Consider the following 22005-nt stretch of genomic DNA (forward strand, 5'->3'; position numbering starts at 1 on the left):
GGTCCTCAGGCCGCCTCTCTCTGTGACTTCACACGTGTCTCTTCTTTTTGAGGCAGATGGCTGTGATGATCTTCAAAAGAGGAGTGTTTGAGTCTAGAAGAAAAAACAAAGCGTATTTTAGACCAAAGACTAGAGTTAACCTCAAGGAAGCCCAAAGCGTAAGTCTGCCTTTACAACCCATTCTGCGATAGATGTGTGCTAGTTATCCTGCCTGGGTCTTTTTGGCCTTGTCCCTAAAGAAAGATTAAATCATGCCCCTGATTTCATTCTCCACATAATTGGGCAAAGAGAAAGAGGAAGGATTTCCCAGTTCCGATCAGCCCTCATTTCTTCTTTTTCCATAAGCTGTTTGTGCTTTTAGCATAATCCCTGTTCCGCAGTGGTAAGGGACAGGCGGCCCAGGAGGGGTGAAAGGAGCGGCCCTCATGAGTGAGCAGGCTCCAGGCGAGCACAGCCCTGGCCCCTGAGCCCTGCGCTGGAGCTCTGCGGGCTTTGGGGGTGGGGGCAGGTGGAGGCCCCTGAGCCCTCGCGTTAGCTCTGCTGGGGCGTGTTAGGAACTAGGCTAGGCTGCAGCAGTGAACAAGCCAGCGCCGTGGGCGTGGGGCAGGAGAGCGCTCAGGCCCCACCGGGGCGGGTGGGCCAGTCGCAGGTCGCAAGCAGAGTTGGCGTTGCTCTGGGGCCTGTGCCCAGGCACGGTGTGAGACCAAGAGGTGCTATGGGAATGTGCCTTCGTCCATCCCATTCCCCTTCCACTCTCCCTGCTCCCGGGTGCCTTTCTGAGCTCAGTTAGTACCCTCGCGGCCCAGGTCTGTGCCTCCTCCATGCTTTCCCTGGGTGTTCTTTGAGCTTGTGGTGGAGGCTGAGATGCAAAGTTATGGGTCAGGAGCTCAGCAGTTTCTCACAGAAGAGTTTCAGAATCTCAGAACCTGGAGGGGATTTGAAAATCAGCAGGTGTGGTCGGTCCACAGAGCATGAACCAGAAGCTGGAGGGTTTCTGTCCCTGGCACAAGGTCTGCAGCCAGCTAGGGGCAGATCTGGCCCGGGAACCTGCAGTCCGCGTACTGCAGACATGCTGTCTTGCTGCTCCATGATGGCGCCCTCTCCTCTTCTTAATTCTCTTTTAGGCTTTACCAATAATTCAGTTTCTTCTTTTAAATAAATCATGATGTGGAAATATAGACATCTTTGCGTATACCGCATTCCATTGCTAGTTACTGCAGCTGTGTTGACTCCTAAGCCCGGAAGCCCACCTTGTCTCTGTTTTCTGCCTTGTCTCCGGCTGCTCAGCGGTATGTGGCTGGTAACTGACCGAGGCGCTGGGAACTCCTCAGATGAGAGTGGCACTAGCTGCACCTGCTCTTGCAGAGTAGGAATGTGATCGGTCATCTTTGTAAGGAACAGGGGACAGTTTCTTCCCATCTGCATGTTTTCTAAGAATAAACAAAATGGAAATATCCAAAACTACAGGACTGTCATTGCTTAGCCTTTTTTTTTTTTATTTTTTTTTATTTTTTAGGAGTTTTGGTTATCCTGTTAGCAAAGTTTTAAATATGTCTTCAAAAAGATATGTAAAATTCCAGCTAAATTTATATGAAAGCTCATTTATTTCTGGTTTCTGTTAAGATAATTATCGTATAAAAAGTTCTTGTGGTGTATATTTTAGGAAAAAATTATAATTGCTTAGTGGGTAGTTTTGCAGAGATTAGCTAGATGCCCTTTTTATAATGTCATATCATATTAACTTGACATGCTTTACATAATATTCTAATTAGTATATATGGGGCTGGCAAGATAACTCAGTGGACTAAGTGCCTACTTACGCAAGTGCAGGGACTGGAGTTCAATCCCTGGCACCACATGCCGCACCAGCCCCTGAGACTCGGCATCGTGGTGCACATCTGGTATCCCAGTGCTGGGAAGGCTGAAAACAGCAGGATCATTAGGAGTCTGAGCTGTGTGGTGAGACCCTGTACTAAATGAGTAATAATAATAATAATAATAATCATAGACTACTAATTGACATCTAATAATCAATCACTTATTGATTAATTCAATACTGGGAATTGAACTTATGACCTCATACTTGCCAGGCAGGTGCTGCGCCACTGAGCTGTATCCTTGGCTCTCAAATATTTTTAAAGTATCTACTATTTGAACAAGACAGATGAAGATTATGTTTTCTTTTGTGTGTGTGTGTGTGTGGAAACTGTACATTAAATGAAATAATTATATCTTTGATAAGCCTAAGAAGGAAATGATGGTGGGGATTTAATAAGTTAAACATAAAAGCCCTTCAGAGTTTCTTGGCACCTAGTAAACATTAGCTACTACAGTTGTTTATTTTTATTCATTCACTCATGGTGTATTGACTACCTAGTTGTTTTCAAGTGTAGTGGCATATACAAAGGACTGAGTTGCAGTCCTGGATGTTTTTAAATGACCTTGGAATAATGGGCAGGATTTGGCCTCACAGGAAGAGAGGACTGGACATCCTAAGTGGAGCCCCAGGACAGGACCCTCATTCGGAAGCCAACGGAAGCAGAGTTTGTTGGGGACCGTGGCAAACAGAGCCTGACTGGGACAGGCATCTCATGGTGGAGAACTGACCGGAGCTCTTGTAGAGCAGACACCAAGGAGGTGGCGCAGAGCCTGTGGGTGTGCCACTTAGATCCACATCCACCCCGATACTTTGCAGAATGGCGTGATTCACTGCATGTGGTATATTTACCACAGTTAGCCTGATATTTTTATATCCATTGTTTTAGTTTTTCCCCAATTTTCTTTGCAATTACAAATATGTCACATCTTCAGGCATACTATTTTTCCTTTCCTTTATTTCCTGTAAATAAAGTTGAAATTATACAATTATTCCATCAAAAGATAGGAATATTTTATTTCTCTTGGCACGTATTTCCCAGTTGGTCACCAACATGGGTGCTCCTGTTTCCAGGCTGGTACCCTGCAGGTACCAATTGTGCCGCCGGCTGTGATATTGTTTAAACATAGTTTGCTAATTCAGCTAACAAATTTATTTAAATTTGTTTGCTAATTTAGTTAAAAAAATCTTATTTCTTTGATTCACTTTTCCTTTATATTTATATATTTCCTTTTTGGTGAATTATCTTTTAAGCTTTGTCCATTTATCTAGTAGAGATTTTAATTTTTAAGTCACATTTGAATGAATTCATTATTTTGATAGACATTACTGTTGTGATTGTCATACTTGACAATCCAATTTTTTGATTTTTATTTGTTTTTTTTTATGGGTTTTTATTTTTTTTTTCTTTTTTCTTTTTTCTTCCCGGAACCAGGTATTGAACTCAGGCCCTTGTGCTTGCCAGGGAAGCACTTATTCCACTGAGCCATCTCCCTGGCCCCCTTTTTATGTATTTAGTACAGGGACTCACTACACAGATGAGACTCGTAGTGATCCTCCTGTTTTCAGCCTCCCACGTGCTGGGATTACAGGGCCATGCCCAGTCTTAACTGCTTTCTCATTGTGCCCCGGGGGCGGGGCCCGCATGGCCCACCAGGGATTGAACCCTGGTCCCAGCATCTGCCTCAGCAGGTGCTTTAATCTGCCGAGCGATCTGGCCAGCCCTGACCATCAATTTTTTTTGTGCTTTAATTTTATTTTTTTTAAGGTTTTTTTTTTTTTTACATATTTGTATTTTAAAATTCTTTGCTGAGTATCTATAGCTCTTATTTTATTGCCCCCTTTTTATTAATTTTTTAGTAATATTTTTATAAAAAATCTTGGTCTTTTACCAACTGATGTGAAACTACCATTTTGGGGGGAATACTCATTATTAAAAAGTTCATTATACTATTTAAATTAATAAAAATACTTCTAAAAATAAAATATTAATAAAAGACCTATAAAAATTAAAACAAAGAGGGCCGGCTAAATAGCTCAGCGGATTAAAGTGCCTGCTTAAACAGATATGGGATGGCTGGCCATCCCCAGGCCTGCCATGCTGGTCTTGCCCCCAGGGCATGCTGAGTCAGCATGGTGGCGCATGCCTGTAATCCCAGCACTTGGGAGGCTGTAAACAGGAGGATCACTACGAGTCCACTCCATGCAGTGAGACCCTGTACACCCTGTCCTAAATACAAAGAAAAAGAAATTAAAATAACAACGTTGTTTTTTGTTTGTATTTTTTAGGGAAGGGTCTACAGGGTGTTCAGGGTCTCACTACTAGATCGAACTCATAATGATCTGCCTGTTTATAGCCTCCCAAGAGCTAGGATTACAGGCTTGCGCCACCATGTCCAGTCTCAGTTGCCGTCTCAACTGCCCCAGGGGGCGGAGCCAGCTCTGCAGGCCCGGGGATCGAACCCCTGTCCCTGGGCCTACTTGCAGGTTTTTAATCCACTGAGCTATTTGGCTGGCTCTTGCAACATTGTTATTACCATTTTGATTATTAGCATTATTTGTGTCACTGGAATTGAACTCAGGGCTTCATACTTGTGAGGCAATTGCTGAGTCACTGAGCTGTAACCCTATCCCTTTTGTTTTATTTTTGAGACATATTTTTGCTAAATTCCCCAGCCTGTTATTGAACTAGTATCCTCCTGTTTCAGCCTCCCAAGTAGGTGAAACCGCATGTGTGCACCAGTGCACTCAACTTATTTTTATTTTATTTATTTAATTAATTAATTTATTTTTGGTGGAACGGGGCATTGAACTCAGGCCCTTGCACTTGCCAGGGAAGTGCTTATTCCACTGAGCCATCTCCCCGGCTCTCAGCTTACTTTTAAAGCTCTATTTTAACTCTTAGTACAAATCTTTTTTTTTTTTTTTTCAGTATTTGGTACAGGGTCTTACTATGCAGCTCAGACTTGTAGTGATCCTCCTATCTCAGCTTCCCCAGCGCTGGGATTACATGGGTGTGCCACCATGCCCGGTCTTGGTGGCCGGCTTAATGTGCCTAGGGGCGGGGCCCGCAGGGCAGTGGTGCAGGGGATCACACCTGGTCCCGGAGCTTGCCTAAGCAGGTGCTTGGTCTGCTGAGCTATCTTGGTAGTGCCTCTTAGTACAGATCTTAAAAGAAACCTTTCCCTCTGTTTATAAGGAAAGAAATGGCAAGGTGTGGAATTCAAGTGTCTTTTTTTGAGTTTTTGATGTTTCAGTTGACTTATGGTTCAAAAGCATAGAAGCTAAGGAATTAGAGCAACTGCTGCTTGGGATAACAAGGTCCAAGACAGCTTTATCCTTGCTTTTGGGCCTCACTACACAGCTTGGACTCCTAGTGATCCTTTTGTCTCAGCCTCCCCAGTGCTGGGATTCCAGCTATGCATCACCACATCCGGTTTTGAGGCTGGGGGTGCTTGCCAGGCAGGGCGCTTGGACCGTTGAGCTCTCTCCCCAGCCCTATTTTTCTAACTTCATGACTTTTTAACTTTACCCCAAGAAGAGACACAAATGAAAGAGAATTGGGAGAATACCATTGGTAACTTCGAGCTAGACGTAGATTGTAGAAACACCAGCTTGCCTTGGTCGCACTTATGGGCCGCCTAAATGCAGAGAACAGCGTGCTCCGGAGAGTGAAGCATGAGGGAGTTGCAGCAGAAGGGCAGTCCTGGATGCACAGCCAGCCGTGCCTGTGAGCTCGAGAAGGCCCCAGGCACGCGCAGGTTTAGTAGCATGCAGCCGCGCAGCTCTCAGTGCGAGCCGCACAAGCCTAGTTCTGTATAACAGAAAACACTGTTTCAAACAGGAGTTGGGAGCACATTCCTTAGTAAAATGTCCTGCAGTGCTTGTTTATTAACAGTGTCCCCATCCAGACAGGACAGCTGTGGAGATTTGGTCTTGAATTTGGGAAAGCCCCGGTGAATGATTAATACCAAAAAGGTTTCGGTATCAGACCTGGAAATCAAGGTGGCAAAGAACATATGCAGGTGATGTTGGCTCAGTAAAAAGATCATACAGCTTTTCTTACATTGCCTTAGAAATATAAAGATATAAAGAGGTAGCAAAGAGTGAGGTTCTGGTAGGATGACATAAACTTAAATGGAGTCTACAGTGACAGCTCGAAAATGAGAACCCTGAAAGTAAACTTCATTGTGAAACTAACCATGCACACTCTTCTGGGCATTAGTTAAAACTCACTTTTCTTTTCCTTCCACTATCCTTCCAAAGTGGGCTGTATTTTCTCTTTTATTCCAGCTGTCCTGGCCACGGACCACCACCGAACGGCTGTTGGATGAGATGTTTGATAGCACCGCATCCAGGTTTCTGGCCGTCGTGGAAGCGCTTTCCGACTCCAACCGGCGAACACTGCAAACAGGGCCTCTTGTGACTGATGAGGTGGAGCTGCGTGATGTTGTCTCAGAACTGTTTATGTCAGGAAAAGAACTTTTAATAAGTAAGATATTAAGATAGTATTTTGCAGCAGATATGAATAACAAATTTTGCAAATTTTGCCTAATTTTAAAACCATGCAAATCCACATATAAAAAATATATCCCGTTTGTATATTCATTTGGAATTCATCATCTTTGCTAAAGTCAACTGATTATTCAAGTCATTTATTCATTTTTTTGTGTAGCTATCTGTGAATAATGATAATTTCATATCCTTTCTAATTCTTGATCTCTTAATTTCCTTCTTCATTTCTTTCTTTTATTATTATTATTTTTTTTTTTCATTTGTATGTTTGGTATAAGATCTCACTACGCAGATTGGACTCGTGGTGATCCACCTGTTTTCAGCCTCCTCAGCACTGGGATTACAGGCATGCGCCACCATTCCTGGGCTCTGTCACCAGTTCAGCATGCCCCAGGGGTGGGGCCATCATGGCATGCGGGACCAGGAATCGAACCCTGGTGTCTGTGTTTGCCAAAGCAGGCGCTTTGTCTGCTGAGCTATCTTGATTCATGTCTGATTCATTCAGCCCTCTTCCTTCATGTCTTGATTTACTTCACTGGCTAGGATGTGCGTTAAACACAGGGAGGACAGGGTCTTAGTAATCATCCTTGTCTCATTTTTGATCTGAAGTGGAAGGTTCATCATTTTACTGTTATGTGCGTGTGCTGGGGTGTAGCGCAGCAGTAGAGTGTTTAGCTTGAATGAGACCAGATGTCTGATCACCTGCACTGGGGAGGAAAAGGGTTTTTATGGCTATCCTTCTTCAGATCGAGGGGTGGTCGATGCCTGATTTGCCGAGGGTTGGGTTTTTTTTGGCAGAACCAGGGATTGAACTCAGGCCCTTGCGCTTGCCAGGGAAGCGCTTATTCCACTGAGCCATCTCCCTGGCTCCGGTTTGTTTGTTTTGAACCCCGGGTAGTGGTTGAATTTTGTCAAGAGCATTTTCTGCATTTATCAAAATTTGCTGAGTTGATTAAATAGCTTTCTTTTCTACTGATGTTGGGAATTACGTTGATTATTCACTTAAAATTTTAACTATCCTGTTTTTTGAATAAACCTATTTTGGTGGTGAGGATTAGCTTTTTGATGTGTTGCTTGGTTTGTTTGCCACGAATTAATATTTCTGCTTTGTTATGAGAAGGATTTTCCCTTCTTTTAACTTTTTTGTTTTTAGATTTTGTTCTTGTCACACTGGTTTCGTAAGATTAGTTGAAAATTATTTCATTTTTATTAGCTGACAGTATTTGTTTCAGATTCTTACTATTTTTTCTTAAATGTTTGCTTGAATTACTTTATTGGCGAAGCCATCTGGACATGGAATTTTCTTTGTGAGGAGGTTTCTAACTGTGGATTCAGTTTCTTCCATTGATGTAAAATTACTCAGTTTTCATTTTCATTGTTTTTCTGTATCTGCTATCAGTTCGGTAAGTGGTATACTTCTTAAAAGTTTGCATTTCATCCAGTGGTCTCGGATTTCCGTTGAGTTCTTTATCTCATTGTGATCATTTTAATGTCTGTCCTGGTGGCCTCTGTCTTCATTTCTGGCACTGGTCAGTTTCACCAGGGTCCATCAGTCTCATTAATCCTCTCAGTGAAACAATATTTGACTTCATTGGTCCTTTCTATTGCCTGTTTTCTGTCTTATTAATGTATTTTCTTTGGGTTTGTTTTGGCAATTTTTCAAAGTCCAATAACTTGAAAGTTTAGATCATGGATTTTCACAATTTCTTATTTAATATATGGACAAGACATTTCTCTCTAAATAGAGCTTTAGCTGTGTACTTGAAGTTTTGATGTATCATACTTTCCCTATAGAGTTTGGTTAAGAATATTTTCTGATTTTCAGTGTAATTTCTTTTTGATTTATGGGCTTTGAGGCAAAATATAGGGGATTTTCCTAATTGATGTATTACATCATTTTGTTACTGTTCTTTCACTTCCTTTGTCCTGTGGTCAGAAAGGTTGATCTGTATTATTAGAAGCTATTGGCCTGTGCTGAGTTATGTTAACATTAGGGCCAATTTTGATACATAGTAAAGGCTATTTTATTTGTTGGGTGCCTTACTTTATATATGTTGTTTAAGTTTGTAAATCATGTGATTAGATTTTCTCTGTCCATGTTAAATTTTTCTAGTCTGATTTTTCCATGAATTAGAGAGAGAGAGCGAGAGAGAGACAGACAGACAGACAGACAGGCAGGCAGACAGAGAGGTTAAGCACCTTACCCTTTGCATTTCTGTTGGAGTAGAATTGCTATGGCATAGGACATGCCTGTTTTGCTCTCACAGATTCTGTTATCCTGGCTTCTACCCCAGTGGACCAGCATTCTAATTGTTCCAAATTCACCGTAGCAATTAGTATTATTGTCTGTCTTTTCATTTTGTCCATTAAATGGTATTACATTATAGATTTAATTTGCATTTTTCTTTTCTTTCTTTTTTTTTGGTGGTAACAGGATTTGAACTCAGGACCTTGTGCTTGCCAGGCAAACACTTATTCCACTGAAAATCTCCCCAGCCCCTGCATTTTTCTGAAGACAAGTGCAGTTGAGCAACTTTTCAAATGCTTTTTAACCACTTAGATATCCTATATTGTGAAGGACCTGTTTATATTTTTGCCCATTTTTTTCTGTTGGCCTACTTGCCTCTTTCTCTTTGATTTACAGAAATTTGTTACATATTCTGGATCTAAATCCTTTACTGAATATAGCAATATTCAGTACTGACTACTACAAATTATTTTTGCATTTGGTGGTTTGCCTTTTCATTTTGTTAATGGTGTCTATTTAGAAAAAAAAAATCTTAGTTTTATATTTATTTATATATTTTAAAAAATGTATTTGACAAGGGTCTCACTATGCAGCTTGGACTTGAATTGATCCTCCTGTTTTCATCCTCCCAAGCGCTGGGATTACAGACATGTACCACTACACCCAGTTTCGGTGGCTGGTTCAGCACACGTGGGGGTGGGGCCAGGGCTGGCGTGGCATGTGGTGCCAGGGATTGAACCCCAGTCTCTGCGCTTGCCTAAGCTGGTGCTTAGTGTGCTGAGCTATCTCACCAGCCCCCAAATCTTGATTTTAATGTTATCCAAGTAATTGTTGTGTGATGTTGAAGGAATCTGTGCTACTCTAATATTGTACATATATTTTCATGGTTTCTTCTGTAAGCTTCATTTTTTTTTTTTATAAGGTCGCCAAAATTAGGTCTTTTTGTTGGTTTGAAGTAAGGATCAGCATCCTTACTTTTTTTTTAAAGACAGGTTTATTTTTGTATGGATATTGAATTGATGCAGGTCTTATTTTTGAAGAGAGCTTCCTTTCTCTGTTGGCTTCAATGCTCCTTTGTCATGTCACAGGTCCTTATACCTGTGTTGAGTGTCTTTTCACTTAGCAGCACTCCCTGGAGGTACCTTCAATTTGTTTTTTATTTTTATTTTTATTTTTTTTGCATCTAAAACCTTTATTTTTTTTACAGTTTATTTATTTATTTTTTCATCATGAATAATTTCCATTTATTGATTATAACATTCTTTCTATAAACGTTTTACAATTGTATTGTTTTCTTTTTTATATTTATTTTTTTATTGAGAAATAAATATGAATGAGACAGTTTCACAGCTGATTAATAGGACAGTTTTGATAGTCAATACACTGTACATTGTTATCTTCTTAGTGGTTATCCCTAGTGCAAGAAGCAGACAGGATATTCTGTCCAAACACTGCTAGTACACCTCTTTCTTCTCATTGAGTTGAGCGAAAGTAGCTGTAAATTTATCCTATTTTGTATATACGAATACAAAATGATCTTTCCTTTGTATCTTTTTTTTAAATTTAAATTTAATTTTTTTTTTTTTTTGTCTTGTCAAGGGGAATATTCTATTGGCGTAGGTGTTCAATTTGTTGTATTAGTAGCTCCCTGCTCACTGTTGGGGGGCAGTGTCCTATAATATGGCTGGTCCACTGCTGCTTTTAATCCTTTACTTGTGAAGAACATTTGAGTAGGGTCCCGTTTTGGGCTGTTAGGAGTAAAACTTTTATGAACATTTGAGGCAAGCATAAAGGCCTGAGTTTAATCCCTGGTTCCGCACCAAAAAAAAAAAAAAAAAAAAAAAATTGAGCCTGGGATAAATACTCTCAAGTGCAGTCACCAGTTCATATGATAAGTGCATATTTAGTATTGTGAGAAGCTGCCATATCCTCCAGGGTAACTGCATTATTTGTATTTCCATCAGTCATATGAAAATGATCCAGCTTCTTAATTTTTTTTCATCCAAAACTTAAAAGTATCATCTTTAAAAATAGAATAAAAAGTTTTCAGATACTGCATCTTTTTCTCAGAGCAATTTTTCTTAACAGTTATATTGCATAATTTAGCCAATATACATATATTATTCTTCCACAGTATTATACAATGTCTTCACAGTAAACACTTAAAAATGAAATTAAAACTAAACTTTGCATACAAAGATAGCACTTACTGAGAAGGTATATTAGCAAATTTCTACAAGAAACAATCTTTATAGGCAGACTCAGGGACTGGGGTTCAATCCCCGGCATGCCGCGCAGTCCCCATCCCTGGGGTGTGCTGAGATGGCATTTAAGACAGGGAGTGGTGGTGTGTGCCTATAATCCCAGTGCTCGAGGGGCTGAAAACAGGAGCGTCATTAGCAGTTTAATCTGCGTAGTGAGATCCTGTAGACCCTGTACTAAATACATTAAAAGAAACGATCTTCAAATTAATTACACAAGTTACCACAAAACATACTAGAACTCTGTGCTTAATTAAGTTCAAAATTTAATATAATAAGCATATTTAAATGTTCTAGTTATTCGCAATTAGGTACATGCACTCTGGACTCAGAATACCAAAGTTTGAATTACATCTTTCAATTCAGTGCCTATACTAATTTAGGGAATTTCACTGAATTCCTTATGGCTACTCACTCTGACCTAACCTAGGCATAATCATTAAGCATTCGTGACAGCTGTTTGTTTGTTTGTATTTTAGGGAAGGCTCTACAGATCCAGTTTCTTAAATTCCTTGACAATATTTCATACTGACACTTTGTCCCCAGTACTGAATCCACGGCCTTGTGCTCGCTAGGCAAGGGTTGTGCCACCGAGCTAGTCCCTCAGCCACTGTATTTTACTGTCGTCTTTCCTACAGGTCCAGGGTGCTAGCTCATCATGTCTTTAAGCTGCATTTCCCTAATAACAGAAGATGCTGAGCAGCACTCCATGTGCGTAATTGCCGTCTGTACATTTGCTCCCTTCAGTCTTTGCCCATTTTCTAATTAGACTCTGTGTTTTTTTCTCTTGCGTTTTGAGTTCTTTTGCCTTAGACACAAGTCCTAATTGTTGCTTCTCTAAGACAGTAAGTACTCATATTAAGATTTTTCTCTCATCACTTCTTTCAAAATTCACTTATTTTTGAGATACAAACATAAAGTACTCTGAAGTAATTTAGTTGGATATATTTTACTTATGTCTGTTTCTTTTGAAATTTTGATAACATTTCTCTGTAGTCTTGTATAGAGTACTTGTTCAGAAGTCTAGTGGTAGCTTAAATCTTGTTTTATACGTACAGTTTTTGCATTTATTTCTTTATGATACTCATACACTATATATATTTTTGTATTATATATAGTATATATATATATATTATATGTGTATATATATTTTTTATTTTATTTTATTTTTTGTACCAGGAATCAAACCCACAACCTTGTGCTTGCCAGGCAGGTGCTTATGCTGCTGAGCTATCTCCTTATCTCCCCAGCCCAATGTTTGTTGTACATGTTGCTTTAGTAATTCAGAAGTAATTTGAGCTCTTATATCTCTTTAAGTGTTTGTATTATGTTATTTTTCTCCATGTTTACTTTAGTTTTTAGTCCTTCAGGGTTGGTCTTACACAAAGGCTGACATGCCTACGTGCTCTCTCATGGCCTATTTATCTTATTATTTTCATCCCTTTCCTCCTTGCTGTTGGCTTCTGTGAAGGCTGCTCGATCTGATTTTCTAGGTTATTTAGACTTTGATCCCCTCTGTCCTGCTGTTTTGTCCACATTTGAGCTGTTTCAGCAGTGGTGCGCTTTATGCCCAGTCTGCACAGCCACTTGTTCTTGCCTGGACATTTCTGATGCCCTCCTCTTTCTTGGGGGAGCGCTGGGGGTGCACAAGTTCTTGCCCATCTTGTCCAGTTTTTCTGCTTCCTATGGTAAAGGGCGCTTCAGCTGGGTTTCTTCTGAGGATGCTGTACCTTTTATTCTCCTTCCTGATGACCTAACCTATTGCCTGGTGACCATCAGCTGGTTTGGCTGAGTGACCACCCAGCAGGAGAGGGGAAAGTCTGGATCTTAGTTCATGTGCGCTTGGGGTGTGTGTGCGCGTGTGTACGTGTGCGTGTGCGCATGCACATGTGTGCGCCCCATCTGCCCCCATCTGAAGTACCCAACCAGTATCCTGTGGTGTCATGGTTTGAGCTCATCTCTTCACAGGAAAAAATACAAATTCTTAGGGGAAAGTTTCCTTGAATTTGTTTCACTGAAAGCCTTAAACTTCCATCTGCAGCCCTCCTTTCTACTCTCTTCCTAATGTGGAAGCCTCGTCCTTCTGCTCCCCTTCATTCCCCTTTCCTCCTCTTTCTCCCTCCCCTACCCCTCTTCCTGCATCCTCTCCCACTCTTTCCCTCTCTTCTTCCCTCTCCCCTCCATGTCTTTAAGCCAAATCTTTTGGTCCCTCTGTCTCGTGCCTGTTTTGAGCTCCTTCCCTGTATCTCCTTGGCACCATCAGGGTTCTCCAAGGAACTGCATATTTTCACCTGCTCCAAATTCTTTCCTTCCTATTTGCATACCAGAAAGCCTTTGGAACCTAACAGTCATTAAGAATATCCTAGGTAACCTCGTTATTGCTAAATCAAAGATTACTTTTCAGTCTTTTTCTTCCTTCCCTCTTCAGAGTATTTGTTACTCTTGACTGCTTCTTGTTTTGCTGGCCACTCTCCCTTGAAGTCTTTCCTCTGTCTTTCTCTAGTGCAGTGCTGTCTCTTACTGCTTTGTCCTGGAAGCTAAACAGTGGCCGTAGCTGGTCGTGCCATTTACTGTGGCTGTGCAGCGATAGCGCTACCAGCAGTGTCCCCACGATAGATCTCCTTTTCAAGCTTTCTATCAGTACATAGCTGCCCACGTGGCTGGCTAACCAGTGCTAATTCTCTGAGATTCCACAGTCCTTCTTTTGGGTGACTTTGCCTGACTGTCCTCTTCCCCTAAATCTCTATTCCTGTTTGTTCCCAAACACACTGCATTTGCTGCTCAGATTTCTTGTTTGCTTTTGGGAGTGTAAACTCAGTGAAGCCAGGTATGTGGCCCCTGCTGCCTGGCATATCTGATCGCCAGCACTTAGGAAAGCTTTCTTTGCATAGATGGTGGTAAACACTCTTTCTTTTTTTAGTGTCAAATATCGATGCTAATGGAGTGATTGATTTTCCAAAAATATCTCTTCTGGAACTTATGATAGAAAGAAAAAATATTATTTCGATGGATGTTGCTGTGAAATTTATAAAACTGGCGTTTACTTATGAAGAATGGGGCTTATTTGAATCTGCAGCGGGGCAGCTTGCTGCTTTTTTCCAGGTAATACATGCAAAACCACTCATTTGTTTTTGTTTATCGAGTTGATGCTGGAATACTACCTAATGTGTGGGATATGCTTCTCAAAGAGGCAGGACGATCCAGAGGCCAAGAAAGCAGAGAAGGATGTCACGCTTCTGCTCGCAGCAGAACCCCTAGTCAATGCAAAGAGAAACAGAGGTGTGATCTTTCCTCTGGAAAACTATAAAGAAGGACAGGCAATTCAACTTTATTTAAAAAATATAGCTTTTGATGGTGAGTATTTACCTTTTTGACAAACTTAGTTTTATCTGATAATGAAAATATTTTTCCTAGGGAAGGTGAGAAAAAAAGAGGCTCAAAGTAGAGAAGCAGGAGGTGCAGAGGCCTGGGGCAAGGATGGACCAAGGACCTTAGGCCAGGTGCAGTTAGGGAGTGTGGAGGGTGCCGGGCTGGGGCCAGATTGGGCCTCCAGGGGATGCAGCTCTGGGGTCCTAGTCCTCAGATGCTGCACTTGATGCCTGTGAGGGTTCTGAGCACTGGACTGAATGCTGACTTTTGATGGGGCGGAGTCAGAGAGCTAGCTAAGGCATCAGTTTACTCCAGGAAGGAGAGGTTGATTGTCCTCCAAAATGCAGTGTTTTGCATCCTGAGACTTAACTACCTTCACACTTTACTGTATGCAGTCGGAAATCTCGTCTGCTTTTTAGGCTAATGAGATTTATTAATTTCTGAATTCCTTGTTTTAATTAATTAATTGGTCTCATGTGTTTATGTTGCCCATGTGCTTAAGATGTTGCATAGGTATTCCACTGCAGTAAATACTTTCACCAAGTAATGCTACACAGTTTTCCTCCACCGGTTTCTGAGATTTTATTATTTTTCTTTCAGGTGTCACAGTTTAGAAGCATTTTATTACTATAAGCTGTTTGAGTCTCTCTGGATGTTATTGACATACATAATGCAAATAAATAAATACTACAATAATCTATTTTAATTGGATTAGGGTGACTTAGATTAAATTTCATTTCAAAGTGTTTAAATGACCTTACTGGGATGATATTTGCCCAGATACTATTTGTGTGTGTGTTTTTTTTTTTTTTTTTTTTTTGAGCAGAATATATTTATTGAGAGAAAGAAAGCTCCTGTCCAAGAGAGGGACAGGAGGGGGGCCCGAGCGGGTAGTTCCCCCTGGGAAGTTGTCTCTTCCAGGGACTTTTATAGAAGAAAACCATGTGGTGAGGTGGGTCTAAGGTGGTGAAGACATGGGAACTTACTTAGTTGGGCATGAGGTGGGACAAAACTATGGTCAACCAATGAGATTACAGGCACTATTGTTCAGGTAAAAATTAAATTGGGTACCAAATGGGGAAGCGAGTCACGTAGCAAGCGGGCATGATAAAGGACAGGGTTTCTTCCTGTTGGGGGTTGGGCTGGTAACTCATTTGGGCTCTTTCAAGGTGATTGATACTATTTAGGACATCAATCCCTGATGCCCATCCCTGGGGAAGTATGTAGCTGTGCTTCCTCTTTTTGTCTTGGTCTTCAGGGGTGGCCCATATGGGAGTGTCTGTCTCTTCCAAGTTGCAAAGTCACCTTGTCTTCCATCTTGTCTCCTTGAGGGCCTGGTCCTGTGTAACTGCCTATAATATTTCTATCTAACTCTGCTGCCTCCTACAATCCCCCCTCTGAAGAAGTAATGCAAACTGCCATGAGGGAACTATGGGTGATGACCGCTCTGGCTTCTTCAAGCTGAAATGGGTCGTAATTGTTGACTGGTAGTCAGATATATTCTTCAGAGGTTCTATCTAACGACCCTCAATAGACACCAGGCATTTTCATTACAGCTTTGAATCTGAAGACAAAGGCAAAGAAACTATTAAACATACATTGGCCAAATAAAAACACTAGTCAGAACATTTTTTAGGTCCATTAGCAGAGATTTCTTAAATGTGGGGTTTAATCCTTTTATCTTCCATCACCACTGTGTATTGTTTCAAACAAACTGGCCTTTCCTATTATTACTGGGGAACATGAATTGCTGGGCCTAGGGAAAACACTGAATATTTTCCAGTTTGCAAGTGGGCCATTGGCTGGGTAACTACTGACAAATGTATATAAGCATCTATTGAAAGTTTAACAGGATTTCTCCTTATATTGGCAGTTAACATGGGTTCCCTCGGACTGAGAGGGAAGACACATGACCACCTCAATCTGAAACTTCCTCGGACTCCATCATAAACACTTGCTTTTTCCTTCTCTAGCAGCTATTTCTCTCTGTCCGGCTTTCCTATAGGCTGCTAGTATCCCCATTCGTATTTTCCATCTGTAATTCCATTCTGTATCCTTTCTAGAAACACCTCAACTGAGACCAATTCATTCCTGCAAACTCTTCTTACTTCTACAGCTTATGTCAGATATCTGGGGCCCACTGAGCAACATAAAACCTTTTGGTTTTAGATTTTTACCTGCGTGATTACCTGGGTTTTGGTATCTTCTAGAAATAACAAATTATCTGAGAGATTATATATATAATCAAAGCATGAACAAGCTAACAGGTACATTTATAAACCTTTTTGAGACCTAGCAATCATAACTCACTAGCTCTTAGACCCCTTTATTCATAGAGCCTGACAGTTTGCTATAAGTCCCTCTACCTTTAGTTAACAGAGGTCACACATGTATTAACTATCAGGACAAAATACCAGAGTTATATTAAAAATAAACCAGGCTTACATACTCATCATGAAATACAAAGCATTTAGTCATAGTAAACTAATGTCCCATTCAGTGTTTTGGATATGGCCCCCTGGTAAGCAAGGGGCACTACCAAGGGATTTTTCCTTTCAGTGCTGTGGCTCTGAGTTTTACATCACAAATACAACACCTGGCTCTATCTATAGGCCCAAAGCTATTGGACATTGCATAGCAGTGTCTTTAGAACGTTTTTATGCTGACAGGTTGTTATCTGTCCTTGGGAACCTGTTTTAACTAGTGACATACTTTAAGTCTTGCACATGAATAACAATATATGACATTTGTAAAACATCAGTCTCAGCATCATTGTTTAGTAAGCAACCTGAATATATTGCATTACCTCAGTTACAGCTAAAGCAATATACCTTCTAAAGTCTGTTTCTATTGAGGTATGATGACTGGAAGGAAAGTCAGAGTTGGAGGACAAAGAAACCTGTGCCAATGTCCAGCAGTAGGCTGGGTTTCTTTTGCCTCCTATGGTCATGATTACGCAGGGCTCCTCCGTGGAGATGGCAGGTAGAGGTAACAGTCTGGCCAGGGGGAGGAGGCAGGCCCAGCGCCCTTCAGACCTACCAGACCACCTGGGAAGCTGAGTCTGAGCTCTGGGGCCTCCGCCTCAGAGTGCAGTCTCACTTTTAGTGACTACCTTGGCAGTCAGGGCGTGCCTTGTGGGCCTCTTAAGGCAGTCGTCCCTCTTACAGTGGCCTGGCTTCTGACAGCAGTAGCAGATGAATGCCATCATCGTTGAGCTCTTCTTGGAGCCAAGAGAATCAGACTTAGGGTCCTGTTTTGAGGCTGCAATAATGACGGCCATTTTTGATCTTTTTGCTTTCTCTCCCTGGTTTTCTCCCAGTTCCAATTATAGGACACTTAAGCAGTTTTTACCAGAGTATCAAATGAGTGGTATGGAGCAAAAGCTATCTTTTGTAGCTCCTGAACTTATCTATAAGAGCAATCTGTCTCTCTATTGAATTAACATCTCACAGAGTATGCTTTATGAGTCCCTCCCTCTATTAAACATTAAAAGAAATCAGAGGGGTGTTCATCTTTTTACTGGTAAATAGCTAAAATTTAATAACTGAAGGCTTGGTTCTAGTTCTTAGACCTTCAAGAATACACACTTGAAAGAAAATGTCTTTTTCACTCTTTTGTCTGCCTATTAGCAGCAGGGCTCTGACTGGGTGGGCTCCAGTGGGAACAAGTAATTCTACTGGTTGTCCATCTTTTGAGTCCTTATAACAATATAATATTCCTCTCCAAATGTAATAGCAGCTTGTAAGGCTGCCTGCTTTTCATAGAAGTCAAAGCTTGGTTTAAGATTAACATTACATCTCTCCAATCTAGTTCATAAGTGTAAATAAATCCTCTAAAAGACATCAGTGTACTAGACCTAGGAGAAAAGGTTGAATCCTCCCCCACACTAAATGTGTTTTGGTCCCATAAGTGTGCAGCTTTTGGGGATAGCTCCTTCTGGTGTCACCCAGAAGTCGGTTCTCTCCACCGTGTCTCAGGTTTAGCCTCCCGAAGGAGACCTGCCCAGGCACTAAGCCGGGACATGGCTTTTATATGTGTCCTCCTGGACGGGCATAGTCCTCTTTGTCTTATCTGACCCTGAGATGGGCTATGTGTCCGTTTTCTAAAATGACTTCCCTGTCTTTGGCATTAACAAATGCTCATTTTCTAAGGACTTTACTTAGTTGGAACAGTCAGAGTTTTCCTAATTTTACATGCCTCTAAAAAGGAAAGTACAAAGAGGTGGGAAAATTAGGAATAAAGTCAAAAAAAGGAAACTGAAATAGAGCAGGCCTGACATTCCCTGTACCATGTAGAGGGGGATCAGAACCAGTTTATCCCAGTGAAACCTGTCCTCCAAGTCCTTAAGAATGGTTGCCGACCTAATGTCATTTAACTGGCAAAAGGAGTTCCGTGTTTCATATACAGGCATGTATATTTTCTAAGTGTGAGCTGGCTAAAAGTCCCATTTTATAGAAATTTATATAAAATCCACTAGGAGGCTTACTAACATTACTCTAACACTGTTGTCTAAAATTGAGTAAGGAATACCAGTACATTTAGTCATCCAGTTCAAACACAACATATACAAGTACACAATAGTCATAAAATGTCCCATTAAAGAAATATCATGAACTTGTAACATTTCCACATTTTAACTTAGATTTACCAATAACATTTTGACCAATATTTTAGCAAACAATATGAGACAAAACAGAAGCAATTGTAAGCAATTTTAACAGAACTATATGAGGCAAAACTGTATGAAGCAGAGCATGAACAATTATGAGCAATGGGCAAAGACATATTAACATTTGAAACGTAAAAATTTGTTACCTAAGCAAGTCTTAATTCAGAATTTATGAAAGAAAAGCAAACTCATACCTCCATCCAATGATCTCAGTGGGAAACTCCAAAATGATAAAGGGAGAAAAACTGGTCTTGGGTGGGTGACCTCCAAACGATATAAGGAACCTTCTAATGACATAGGGAAAAACGATCTCTGGACCTGACCTGCACAAGTTCGTGTTCTCTACAACTGAAGAATGAACTTTAGGAACAAACGGACGTTATGAGAATTTATTTATTGAGAGAAAGAAAGCTCCTGTCCAAGAGAGGGACAGGTGGGGGTCCGAGCGGGTAGTTCCCCTGTGTTATGTTTGGAGCATTTTTTTACCTTTTTTATTTGAAGTTTTGTGATTGTCCACAAAGTTTGAATTCATTTTCTTCTACTTCTTGAATGCAGATACTTTCGTGAAGCTTTGCGGATATTCAGAAGATATTTTTCATTTGGCAGCAGTCCTGCATTTCTGCGTCTGTGCCTCTCCCCAGGTGAACTGGCTATTTAGAGTAACTGAGTAGGATTTAAAAAAAAAAAAAAATTCTGTATTATTTAATCATTAGAATACATCATAGAGTTAGGCCTGAGTTGTAATTGTAAGTTCCTTTGTGTCTTTGTCCTGGATGTCATTTGTGTCCTTGCTGGGGAATTCCTGGGCTAGCTGTGTTTCTAACGATGCGGGATGTGGGGAAGGAGGCAGTGACTATAAGGACGAGTTCATGTGCTTAGTGAACTGCTCCTCCTTAGCCCGAGGTGGCAAAGCCTGGTGGTTAGCAGAGTCACTGTGTGCGTGAGGCTCAGTGCTCAAAATGGTCCGCTTGTGGATGTGAAGGGCTAGGCACCACTAGTGCAGTGTTCTTTATATTTTAAGAAAAATTAGTTAATTGATTAGCTTGCAATACATAATTACATTCATTTTGGGAAATTAGTATGTATATAATTTTTGATACTCTTATGAAAACTTCTTCCTACCTTCTCTCTCCTCTTCCTCCCACTTCCCCTTTCCTCATCTCCCAAAAGTCTCTTTCCCTGTTTCTTATCATCCTTCCTGTTTGAGTTCCTTATATAAGAGAAACCTGCATCTGACTTATTTCACTTAAAATTATGGCCTCAAGTTCCATCCATTCTGCAAATGACCTAAATTTTTTCTATTTTATGGATGAATAATACTTCTTTGGGTAAATACACCTCATTTTCTTTACTGTCCTTCAGCAGATGGCTCCTTCTGAGTTTGGCAATCTGACTTGCACTGATGCATGGGTATATATGTATTTTGACATCTTTTTTATTCTGTATTATGATCTTTTTATTTTCCTATAGTTTTTAGAAAGGTCTACAGGGTTTTTAGGGTCTCACTACTAGATTGGACTCATAGTGATTTTCCTGTTCACAGTCTTCCAAGTGCTGGGATTACAGGCATGCGCCACTTTGCCCAGTCTCAGTTGCTGTCTCAGGGTGCCCTGGGGGTGGGGCTGGCACTGCAGGCCTGGGTATTGAACCCCTGACCTCTGCACCTGCTTGCAGGCGCTTTAATCCACTGAGCTATTTGAACAGCTCCTTGTTTTTTTTTTTTTTTTTTTTTTCAGTACTGAGGATTGAACTCAGGGCCCTGTGCTTGCCAGGCAGGTGCTTATTCTACTGAGCTATCTCCTTGGCCCGACAGTATGATGTCTTTAATTCTTTTGGCTAAATACCTAGAAAAGGCTTAGTTGGATCAAGTGGAATTTTTGTTTTTAGTTTGTTGAGGAATCTCCATACACTTGTGCTGCTTTACATTCTCATCAGCAGTGCAGATGGGCTCGTTTTCCCCACGGCCTTCCTTGGCATTAGCATTCCTTCCTTCTGTGTGTGTATGTTCTTGAGCATAGCTCTTTTTTCTGGAGTAAGATGGAATCCCAGAGATGTTTTGATTTTCATCTCGCAAAGGGCTCACGATGTTGAATGTTTTTGTATGTACTTATTGACCACTTGAGCCTCTTCTTTCGGGAAGTGTGTATTCATTTCATTTGCTCATATTCTCATTGCGTCATTTGCTCTGGGGAGTTAAATTTTTTGAGTTCTGTATATACTCTAGATATTAGGGCTCTGTCAGAAGAGCAACTGGCACAGTTTTTTATCTCATTCTGTAGATAATCTCTTCACTCTGTTGATTGTTCCTTTGCTATGCAGAAGCTTTTTAAGATAATATCATACCATTTCCTGATTCTTGGTGATACTTCTTGTGTTATTGGAGTTAATGCAGCAAGTCATTGCCTATGCCCCTGTCCCCAAGTATCTTGCTTAATTTACCTTCCAGCACTTTCAGTGTTTCATGTATGTATGTATTTGGTACAAAGTCTTGCTACACAGCTTGGACTCATAATGATCCTCCCATCTCAGTTTCCGCAATGCTGGGATTATGGGTATGAACCACCACACCTGGTTTCAGTGGCTGGCATGACACGCCTGGGATTTTGGGGCTGACACGGCAGGCAGTACCAGAGGTCGAACCTGGTTCCTTGTGCTTGCCAGGCAGGTGCTTACACCGCTGAGCTATCTCCTCAGCCCCCTCAATGTTTCTATTTGTATATCAAGGTATTTGATTCACTTTGATTTGATTTAGTAGAGTGTGGAATATATGGGTCTATCTTCATTCCTTTGATGGGGATACCCAGTGTCTCCAGCATTGTTTGTTAAGGAGATTGTCTTTTCTCCACTGTATGTGTTTGGTCTCTTGGTCAAAGATCAGATGGTTAAAAGTACTTGAGGTAGTTTCTGTATCTTCTGGTCTGTTTGGTTGGTCTACATGTCTGGGTTTGTGCCAGTACTGTACTGCTTTTGTTGCAGTAGCTTCATGTTATAACTTAAAATTTGAGACCATAATACCTCCTGCTTTGCTTCTTTTTGCTCAGGATTTCTTTAGCTATTCTGGCTCTCT

The 22005-nt window shown here is 40.9% G+C and overlaps 1 protein-coding gene across 1 annotated transcript in view; it reads left to right on the forward strand.

The window, feature by feature from the left end:
• Positions 1-22005, forward strand: part of Cfap54 (cilia and flagella associated protein 54) — a 353322-nt gene that overhangs the window by 31322 nt on the left and 299995 nt on the right. Inside the window, exons 8-12 of the mRNA XM_023716586.1 lie at positions 57-158; positions 6170-6368; positions 13821-14002; positions 14089-14254; positions 19494-19579. Coding sequence (XP_023572354.1) covers positions 57-158; positions 6170-6368; positions 13821-14002; positions 14089-14254; positions 19494-19579 — 735 coding nt within the window. The remainder of the gene's footprint in view (positions 1-56; positions 159-6169; positions 6369-13820; positions 14003-14088; positions 14255-19493; positions 19580-22005) is intronic.

Source organism: Octodon degus, unplaced genomic scaffold (assembly GCF_000260255.1).
Source record: "Octodon degus isolate 3935 unplaced genomic scaffold, OctDeg1.0 scaffold00004, whole genome shotgun sequence".
Taxonomy (NCBI): Eukaryota; Metazoa; Chordata; class Mammalia; order Rodentia; family Octodontidae; genus Octodon; species Octodon degus.